Below are 10,863 nucleotides of genomic sequence, written 5' to 3'. Positions count from 1 at the left end.
TTCATCACCAAACCCTCAAATCACACATTACATATTTATTCTTTTCTCATAACATTTCTGGTTAATGGTTGGTATCATATGAGTCAACATTTTAGTCCATAATTCCCATTCTGGGATTCATGAATTTGACTCGCTTCATTTTTTTAGATAATTATATTAATTAGTGTTAAATTGTGTTCCGATTCATTGATTTATTACACCTGCATGTTTGTACTTGTACCTGATGAACAGGTAAACAGCAGAGATGCTGCACACTGCTACTGACACATGTAGACCCGTTGTGTGGTTCCATCATGAAGCTGGCCTCTCAGCTTTTGCTGTAAACAGCCATCTCCTCCTTCACCGAGGCCAGGAACCGGTCCACCAAAAGATCAGGATCATCAACACCATCCGAAAGAATCTTCTCCATCTTCTCCATCGTCTCCTTCTCTAACTGCCTCAGACTTTCTGTGATCTTCTGTCCTCTTTCCTATCGAGAAAAAGTTGTAAGTACATTTTCAGCGGACGTTGACGTCACTAAGCCAAATGTAGCTAAATTGCAGGCTTGAATTAAATTGTTAAACCTTGTGGGATTCAATGATGGCGGCCGCCAGCTCATGTTTGACCATCAGCTTGTGTTTGCGGTCCGGCTTGCTCTGGAAGCGCGGCTTCTTCTTTACAGGGTCATCTTGACCAAAACTGGGTGAAGAAGTTTCCTCTAGCGGGCGAATGTTTTTCACAAAGATGAACGGTTTGAAGATGGACCTGTTGTACAAGAGAAACACTTAATAAACGATCGGTCACCGCAGTCAAACTTTGTTTTTAAAGAGTGCACTATGTGCTGAAGTTAAATCTAGCGTGGCACCTTTCAGGGTCTGGAGTTGCTGTGAAGTAGTGAACCCCTGGCAGTTCAGGATTCGTGGGTATCACAGACACCATACTTCCTGTTGTCATGAACATGCCCTCCATGTTGATACCGCTGTCTTTGTCCCGCAGGATATCCATCATGCTCTCAGCAGTAATGTGACCTTGAGGAAATAAAATCAACACGTGGATAAACAGCAGTAGAAACCATTTAACCTTTAACTCCTCCACGGTGGCGTCTGCATTAACTAACCGTTGCTCTTTTCCAACAACTTCTTCCCCTCACAGTATCGGCTGCTGGAGGCCTCGATTCTGGCTGTCGTCATGAAGGAGTAGACCGTGGCAAAGTTGAACTGCGTCTTTCCGTCCCACCAGCCCTTGCTTCGTGCGTATTCCCTCATTTGTGGATGTTCCTTGTCTATCTTAGTTGTTATGCCATACTGGTTTGAGATGTTGCGATAGCCACCTATAGAGAAGAGGAAATTGTGACGATGAGCCCGTTGCAGCGGTACATGTGATGCCATTATTTAACAACAACCCAATCAGTGCATGTTATCAGAAAACTCTGTGAGAATCAGTGTCCATTTGATTCTCAATCTATTTATCTACAACTTCAGACGATAGTGAGAAAGACAAGAGGAAACAGTAAACATTTAAAAGGAACAAGGAACATAAGAGAGGGTTGCAACGACAGCCCAATATATAGCACCAATGCTCACATTGATATAAGGTTTATAAATCACTGAAAGGTGTGTGTGTGTTCTTTTATGAACACGATGTGCTTTAAGTGAGGCGTTTTTCAGTTGAAAATAAAAGTGCCAGCGCCCTCTGGTGGGGAAATGTGAAAGTAAGTCTTTTACGTTGTGTTCTGTCTATTTTGTTTTCATCTACTCAGATACTTTTGAATGTGTAAACACAAAATATTAAAAAAGGGCTACATCCCCCAAACCCATTTAAATTTAAGCGGAGACTTGCCATTTTAATGTAGTATTCATGATCTTATTTCAAATTTCATGTCCTCAAGCCTGAAGAGCAAAAATGTGAAACTGTCCAAATACTTACAGTCTGTACTGTAAGTTTGATGTTTCAAAATATAATTTATTGTCATTTATCGCCTTCTTTGTCTTGTGTTCCAAGAGACAGATTCAGCACAAACCACTTGAAAATGTTCTTTTCCATGTTTTTGCACAGATTTCATTTTCTTACTTCCCTCCTTCATTCTTTAATGACCGTAGACTTTATATAAAGCTGCTGACCTACTTTCTCAGTTTTTCTTTGGATTTCATTGATGACTGAATGCAGTGCAGGCTACACACGTGTCTTGTTTAAAAGTGTATTTTGAACTCATCCCATCTATTATGCTGTGAGTCTTATTTTCTGGTTACCTTCCACTTTCTCAGCGGCCCAGTGCTTCCCTGACGTTTCCAGCAGCCATGCCTCCTTCCTGTCCGAGATGAGGAAGCTGTTGTGGTAGGTGAGGCAACATTCATCCTCCGTGCATGATCCTCCCTGGCCGTATTTCTGCAGCAGGTCGGTGATAACGTCCACAGCTTTCTCAGCGGTATTCGCTCTCTCAAGTCCAAGCCTGTGGAAGTGAAGAACGAGTCAGTTTCTGGCTGGCACCACGTCATTAAAACATCCGTCGCACCTCGAGATGAGCACAAGTCAACGTGCGAATGGGGCTTTGAAACAGATCCATTCCTTTAACAGGGGGCTTCACCTGACCAGATCCATACCGAGAAGAGCCTCGTCATCATCAGCACTCTCTCTGCCCCACACGGCTTCATTTCCAATGCACACTTGGTGCTCATTCGCACCCATCTCTGCCCCCCACAGCCACGCCGGTCTGCTCAGCACGACAGCGTAGGTGTGTCCGACCTGCTCCACCTCTACGTACGTACACTTTTCACACACACAAAAAGAACAACAACAAAACAACAACAGCTGTCAAAGGTTATCACGCTCAGCCTGGAGCAGTCACACGGTGGAGGACTGAATGCTGGAGGGCAGTGACAGGCTGTCTGTCACCTACCTCCACCTACCTCCACCTTCTCCTCTGCATCACAGTCTCTGGCAGGGAAGTACACAACCTCCTGGACTTCATCACAAGGCCGGTCAGAGTTTTTCCCAAAGATGATGCGTTGTCCCTCAGTGGAGGGCGGCAGAGCCACGAAGGTGTCACAGGAAGATGGGTCCATTTTAATCCGAGTACCTGAGAGAAAGAACAAGTGGCTCACTTCACCAAAACAAGTCTCATTTAGTGCTCAGATTTACAAACAAGGACAATAACGAACACAGATTCCGACTTTGAGCTTCTTATTTATTTAGTTTAGACTCGTAAACACGATCCTACCGTCAGTGTCCGTTTCTATCATCAGTTTCTGTGATCAGTTTCTATTCCTGCTCGTTTCTATTTGATCCCATCTGTCACAGTTCACTGACACGGAAGCAGTGAAGGTCACGTGACTGAGAGGAAGTCAGGTTCGTATTCGTCGTGACGAGCGCTGCAGCGTCTATACAATATTTGTGTTGTTTTGTTTTAACATTTAACATTTCCCTCGAGATTTATCATCATTATAATCATAATGTTTCTTATTATTTCCAACACATATCAGATCTGCGCTTGAAGCGGACGTTTATATCCCGTTCAAACACACGAACACAAATTAAATAAATACTTTTTTTTTTTTTTTTTTTAGCTTTTTCATTTTCCAAACTTATGCAGTTATATTTGAACCTCTATTTGGATTTCTGTCCGATAGTTTTCACATAAATAATTATTTAAATCTCGACTTTATATAAGAAAAGGATTGACGCTGATCGCACCAAAACAAACCTCACTTCGCGTCGCCGTGCGGAGGAAGCTTCGACTCCGCTAGCTGGAAGCGACGCTCCGTTTCCCGGTCGGCCAACACGCACACACGCGGTCAGCCATGGGGAAGTCTTTTGCCAATTTCATGTGCAAGAAGGATTTTCATCCTGCGTCGAAGTCAAATATCAAAAAGGTAAACGCTCGTTAGCCGTTAGCTTCACCACCTCGGAGGCTAAAGGGACGTTAGCTTAGCCTGCTAGCCGGCGAGCTAACCAGCTGCTAACCAGCTCAGTTAACTGACTTAGTTAAACACGTTGAGCTCAAACTAGTCGGACAATCTTTCCTCTTCCGGTCTGACTAAATCATCGTTTAAAACGAGTCCACTCGGTTTGTGGATGATTTACAGTCTTCATGTTGTTTCATTGAAGTTTCTCTTGAATCTGTTGACAGAAACATCTGTTTACTTTTAATATATTATAAACATCTGTTTACTTTTAATATATTATAAACATCTGTTTACTTTTAATATATTATAAACATCTGTTTACTTTTAATATAGTCTAACTGATTTAATGTGGTTGACGGTGTTTTGTTTTGTTTGTGTTTATTTGACGGTGTTTTGTTTGTGTTTATTTGACGGTGTTTTGTTTTGTTTGTGTTTATTTGACGGTGTTTTGTTTTGTTTGTGTTTATTTGACGGTGTTTTTGTTTGTTTGTGTTTATTTGACGGTGTTTTGTTTGTGTTTATTTGACGGTGTTTTGTTTGTTTGTGTTTATTTGACGGTGTTTTTGTTTGTTTGTGTTTATTTGACGGTGTTTTGTTTTGTTTGTGTTTATTTGACGGTGTTTTGTTTTGTTTGTGTTTATTTGACGATGTTTTGTTTGTTTGTGTTTATTGTTTAGTGCATTTACACCTCAGATATATTTAAAAAGAAAGGAAATGCACGTTTTCATGCAGCTGACGATGATTTTAATGACTTTCGGTGTTTAAATATTTCATAAAAAGGAGAATATGAGCTGAAAGCTTCACTTCATCCTGCAGGTATGGATCGCAGAACAGAAACTGAGTTTCGAGAAGAAGAAGCAGGAAGACCTGATGCAGGCATACGTGAAAGAGCAGGACACTTACAACAACAGGTGACATATTACATTATGATTATTATATCTCTCGTATCCTTCATAATGTCTTTATAATGTTTCAAACATTGTTCACGTTGTTGTTTTTCCGCCTCCAGGTTGTTGATGGGGGATGATCGTGTTAAAAATGGCCTCAACTTCATGTATGAGGCTCCACCAGGAGCATCCAAAGGTAAAAATGATCTGTTGCACGAAGCGCTTGTGATTCCTGCTGAATGTAATTCCCAATTTCTGAAGAAAATAATGCTTAATATTTCAATACTTGTTCCTCTTTTCTCGCCCCATAACCGTCTTTTTGTCCCGAAGAGGAAACAAAAGAGGTAAATTAGAGAAAATGTCAAACTCACAACTACAAACATGTCCAGAGTTGTCGAGTCCTCAAAAAGCCAAGAAGTAAAAGTTTGTTCTTTTTAGTCGTTTACATTTGAATTGCTCTGATTCATCTTTTATTTGTTCTCTATTGGTTTATATTCATTTATGACCAGAAAACTTTGCAAACTAAACTGCATAATTGAAATGTGTTTTCCAGGACGGGGAAGAAGAATATAAATTCGAGTGGCAGAAAACGGCTCCTCGAGAGAAGTTAGTCCATTTTTATACGCGATGAAGATTTCTTGTCCAATGTTGTGAAGAGTTTGCGTAATCTTTTTGTCTTTAATTGTATTTTTTGTTTTTGTTTTTTAGGTACGCAAAGGATGACATGAACATTAGAGATCAGCCATTTGGAATCCAGGTGTGTGATGATTTCTGGTTATTTCTGAGGAGAGAAGTAGAGCTGCTCCAAAATGGCATAAATTGAGATCATAGTTATTTATTATTACTACGGATTGACTTCGGAAACATCCTGCATTTATTGAACTTTTAAAAAGCCACCGTGTCTTTTGTATAGGTGGATTCCCTTGATCTGTAAACGTAATTGTCTGTTGTCATTCCTCGTTAAACTCCTTGAAATCAAAGTGTCTCCAAACAGCTGAACCGGTTTTTACCTTTCTTGTTGATCAAAGGCTCTTTTCATCATCGTGGATCGAGCTGAACCAAACATCCAGCGTGGAAGGAGTTTTAGGGCTTTTAGAGATTAGTGAAAGAAAAGGGTGCGCTGGATAAATAACACAAGACATAATAAGAGAATTGCAAAAAGGAATGCGGCACAATCTTTTTTTTAATTTTTTTTATCTGGTTTTCATAATTGTTAGAAGGCAAAATTGTTATAGAAAATAAAATGTAATTAACCGGGCAGCACCGGACACGAGTGCATGAAAAGAGAAACAAACTGCTTTTGTATTTCTCACATTTCTGCTTCATTTTCTTGTGAAATACTGTTTACTTCCTCCTCAAGGCCCTCAAAGTCCGACAAATATAACGTTCACGCTTAAACCACAGCTTCGGGGTCTCATGCTTACACCGATCTGTTGTTTTTAGGGATCAGCAGTTAAAATGATTTACACACGTTGTCTTATAAAATAACCTTTTTGGTGGAATAAACACAAAGGCATTCAAACCTGAGCTTGTGATGAATTAAAAGTCTTAACACATTTATATACTGTATTTATATTACACATATTATATGTACTGTGTTGCCTTTTAATTAGTGTTTGCGTGTGTCTGCAGTACTGAGACTGTTCTGGTGTGTTTTTTGTTGAAGGTGCGCAACGTGAGATGCATCAAATGCCACAAATGGGGCCACGTGAACACCGACAGAGAGTGTCCTCTCTACGGCCTGTCGGGTATCAACGCCAGCTCTGTGGCCTCAGAGGAAGCTGCAGGTACATTACATCATTTAATTAAGCATATCACGTCATTTTAATGTTTTAATTGGCAGCTTTAATCCATGTTTTTATTGATGTAATTGAACGTGGCTGTTGCTCTGAGATGTATGTCAACAAAAATTTGACGTTAAGACTTTATTTTAATGTAATCTAATGAAGCGTGAATAATTAATAAATTAAAATGAGCATCAGGGTAAATGAGCACACGTTAGCATCATCATGTAAATATGTGGATCACCTCCAATTAGTAATTATTATAATTTTATTAAGTGTGTAGATATAAAAAAAATAAATAAAAATTTAATTGATTAAATTTGGTTCCTGAAAGACAAATGAAGATGTCTGTTAAATATGGTGGTTGTTAGTTATGCGGTAAAAATCTTGAGAAAAGAATAATGAGCCCGGACATGACGGCGCCTCACGGCTGGTGGAGAAGCCTTCGTCCGTCCCGTTTTGCAGCAGCTCCACCTTCTTTATCTCTTCTCCTGTCGGCCTCTCAGCATTCAGCTGATTCTGACTTCTGCAATCAGCGAGTTGAGTAGTAAAGTAATAATGTTTACTCTGGGAGAGTCCAGTCAGCGGTGTTGATGGTGGAGTGCAGTAATGGTCCCCCTCCTGCGCTCGGAGAAAAAAAAAAGAAAAGTAATTATTGTGTATTCTGATTCCTCCTAACTGCTGCTTTGGCAGAGAATGATATTCTATGATTTGCTCAGCCGGAAGTGGAGTGAGTTGATTTGATGTTCCATTCTGTTAACAAAGCCGCCTCTGAGATTCCCACTGTGGAGATAGCGGATGGTGTGGGTCCGACATCAATGGGACTCTGAGGCTGTGATTTGTGCCAACAGGTCCGTCGATGCACCCCTCGGAGTTAATGGCAGAGATGCGAAACAGTGGGTTTGCCCTGAAAAAATGTGTCCTTGGTAGAAATGCTACCGTTTGTGATCCGTCGCAGGTAATTGTCTCTCACACTGTCATCTTTGTGCACATTGGACAATATACCAACACGTATACGATACCCTTGAGGGAGTGAAGACTAACTATAGCTTCGCTCTGTCCCGAGGCTGCATACATTTACAGAAAAGTGCTCGTTTATTGGTGCAACATAAGTAAACAGTTACTGTATTATTGTTAAAGGTGTTCCTCTGATATGATATAGAGTCGTATATATTTGTACATTTGTCGTTTTTGATTTCAATGTGCCGAGTACTTTTACAGGAATACGTCGCCAGTGATGAAGAGGAAGATCCCGAAGTGGAATTTCTGAAGTCATTAACGACCAAACAAAAACAGAAACTGCTCAGGTAAAAAAAAATACGGCACATTATACACACTTTAAGGTTTTACATTTTTTATGAAAAGTCCTGTCGTGGGGATATTAGGACATATTTGAATATATTTTTGAACATGGTTTGAACATTTTTAAGCCTCATTAATATTATAAGCTGAGGGGAGATTTTTTATAAATTATGAGGTACAAAGTTTCTGCAATGTTTCTTTACAATTTAAAAAAACAAAGTATAAAAATCATAATTTCAATTATAAAGTAGTTTTTTTTTTTTATCATGCGATTGTTACACTGCTTTTCATTTTGATTAAGTTTTTTCCATTTATCTTTTGGTGTGATCAAACTTTGGTTTGATTCAAAATAATGTTTTATTTATCTGCTGTCTTGTTGAAGAAAATCAATCTAATATTTGTTTTCCTGTTTCACAGAAAACTTGATCGGCTGGAAAAGCAGAAGGCCAAAAAAAAGAAGAGCAAGAAACAGAAGAAGAAAAGCAAAAGAAAACACAAGAAAAAGCAGGAAAGTAGCGATAGTTCGAGCGACTCCTCCGACAGCAGCAGTGAGAGTGAGAGTAGCTCCGATTCAGACAGTCGGAGCAAGTTCAAGAGCCAAAAGGGCAAGAAGAGCAAGAAAAAAGATTCCTGTCGGGATAACGGCTTTGAGAGCGAGCGGCGAGTCAAGAGTCAGAAAAAGGCCTCTGCTCACAGGAGCAGGTCACCGAGTCCAAACGCTGGACGGAGGCGGCCCAAAGAGGAGTCTGTAGATTATAGACGAGCGAGGACGGAGAGGGGAAGGAGCAGGAGTCGCAGCGCCGACTACAAGCCCGAGCTGGAGGGAGGTCAAGAGAGGAAGAGGCCCAACAGCGGGGACAGGCAGCGACCGAGCAGCTCCAAGTCTGGCTTGGACAGAAGTAGGAGCCGCGAGAGAGGCAGGGAGGACGGAGGTAAAGACAGACGTCACAGTGGAGACGGGGAGAAGAACAGAAGCAGCGCAGAAGGAAGGAAAGGCAGAACAGCAGATGGGAGGAGTAGAAGCAGAGAAAGGAGGAACGACAGGGAGAGAAATCGGAGTAGGAGTCGGGGAAGAAGAGAGAGAAGCCAAGACAGAACAAAAAGAAAGCACTGACTTCTTTTTCTGATTTGGTTTCCTTTCTTAAAATACTCAGCTGATGTGATGTGCATGTTTCTAGTTTCTCAATAGCAAATGTGCGTCAGTCTCCTTTTCCTCCAGTAGAGGGCAGCAGTCCACAGAAAATATGTGGAGGCAGCTCTGCACTTCTGAAACGGTCGAAATTAATTGATTACCATTGGAGGCAATTTGCAGCTGTTGCTTTGATGGGAAAATGTTGGACTCGTAATCATTGCCACAAGAAAGACACGTTTTTAATTCACTTTCATGATTTTTGGAAAACTACATTGCAAGCTGTGGCGTTTAGACCGCTGTTGATTCCTGAAAAAAGTCAGGACTTGTATTTTCTGATTAAATATTTTAAACCTCCATTTATAGCGTTATATTTATTGCAGCGCATTAATTTGATATCAGCGTCATATATTTAATGAAAATGAATTTGTGAATTTCGTCGCATGATCTTTTCTTTAAGCTCTGGACACCTGCGAGGAACTAAATACACTTTGGCACTAAATAACATCTATTTTTATGCTGTTATTAAATTTTTTTCATGCCGGTTTTCCCGGATAAAATGACATAATTTGATTTATCACCAAAAACTATGAAATACGTCCTGCTGGGTTTGAGAGTCAAAATTAAACAAAATACAATTATTTTTGTTCAAATATTCAATAGAAACTAAAGAAAAGCAATCTTATAGAGGAAATTAAAGCTTCACTATACATATTTTTTTTGTATTCCGGTAGACCCATATTTTATATTTTGACATGCAAACGGTGTACAATTTAAAAAGTATATCGACACCGAATTTAGAAAAAAAAATATTCTAGTTTTTAAATCAACTTCTCCGTCAGTTTTGACATGTTTAGTCTAAAAAATAAATTAAAAAAACAGCTTGATGAAAATTATCAGCTATTTTAATGCCACATAAATAATTTATTTCAGTCGTTAAATACGTCCAAAATATATATTTTTTTATTTCAGCATTTTACTTAAGGTTGCGATTCGTATCTTTTTATGTTTTGGTTAAATTCAAACTGAATATCTAATTTGATGGTTTTCACTCTCTGGCCGCCTCCCTGAAGCCGCTATTACACAAAAGGAAATTAAAATAATTTCCCTCTATTGCCTTCTGGTCAATTTAACATCCTGCTCCAGAAAAAACGAGGGTGTCTTTTCCACGATGTATTCCCAGTCCTGGATTCACGCTGTAATTATTCCCCGGCTTTTTCTTTGAGAGTCGGACGCTGCACTGGGTAAGCACAAAGAAGTCAGAGAGCATCCTTGAACCCTTTCAATACGGGGCCACTGATATTCAAATAACATGCAGGCACCATTTGACTGCGCAGTGCAAAGACCATTTAAAATTCAACATTTGCATGTGACTCTTTGCCCCTTCTTTTTTTCTGAAGTTTAAAAAACTGTTCCCATAACATCGATGTGGTTTCTGGCAAAGAGAAAAGCCACATCCTTATTCTCGGTCCATCGATTGCTATGCAAATGAAAGCAGTTAATTTGGACAATTAGAATAAATATTCGGGGACCTTTGTGAGCGAACCCCCTTGGAAACCTCCCGATAAAGTGAAACTGAACAAAAGATGTCTCGGAGATTAATTAGATATTTGATAAGACACGAATCCCTAATCGCAAATACAAGACACATGGGGCTGCGATGTGCTCCAAGTCATAATTAATACCATTTAACAAGATTTTCATTTGGGCATGAAATGTCTTTTCCGGGGCATTACACATTGATTTATTCCAGAGGGGAAATAGTCCAAGTCGAGGTATTGTAGGTGATTTGAAGAAAAAACAGACTATGAACAACACTCACGTTTCAAAATTAAAATCCAAAATAAATCGTTTTTAGTTCTTTTCAAAATATATTTCAA

At 39.7% G+C, this 10,863-nt stretch overlaps 2 protein-coding genes across 2 annotated transcripts; one reads left to right on the top strand and one right to left on the bottom strand.

The window, feature by feature from the left end:
* Positions 1-20: 20 nt before the first annotated feature.
* On the bottom strand, positions 21-3,285 carry scrn3 (secernin 3). Its single transcript, XM_069153841.1, has 8 exons — positions 3,197-3,285; positions 2,886-3,055; positions 2,564-2,745; positions 2,229-2,428; positions 1,097-1,309; positions 845-1,007; positions 564-744; positions 21-469 (listed from the first exon to the last, which is right to left on the bottom strand). The coding sequence occupies exons 1-8, from the start codon at positions 3,216-3,218 to the stop codon at positions 308-310; spliced, it is 1,293 nt and encodes a 430-aa protein (XP_069009942.1). The 5' UTR covers positions 3,219-3,285; the 3' UTR covers positions 21-307.
* A 403-nt stretch (positions 3,286-3,688) lies between these two features.
* On the top strand, positions 3,689-9,342 carry cir1 (corepressor interacting with RBPJ, CIR1). The gene is made up of 10 exons (XM_069153837.1): positions 3,689-3,848; positions 4,698-4,792; positions 4,891-4,964; positions 5,099-5,112; positions 5,322-5,374; positions 5,477-5,525; positions 6,435-6,555; positions 7,404-7,510; positions 7,774-7,859; positions 8,272-9,342. Exons 1-10 carry the CDS (start codon positions 3,777-3,779, stop codon positions 8,966-8,968), a joined length of 1,368 nt encoding a protein of 455 aa, XP_069009938.1. The 5' UTR covers positions 3,689-3,776; the 3' UTR covers positions 8,969-9,342.
* Positions 9,343-10,863: the final 1,521 nt, after the last annotated feature.

This window comes from Embiotoca jacksoni, unplaced genomic scaffold (assembly GCF_022577435.1).
Source record: "Embiotoca jacksoni isolate LCO1_2020_lvr unplaced genomic scaffold, fEmbJac1.0.p SCAF_2, whole genome shotgun sequence".
NCBI lineage: Eukaryota > Metazoa > Chordata > Actinopteri > Embiotocidae > Embiotoca > Embiotoca jacksoni.
Note: the sequence above shows the minus strand (reverse complement) of the source record. Positions and strands in the feature narration are given on the sequence as shown.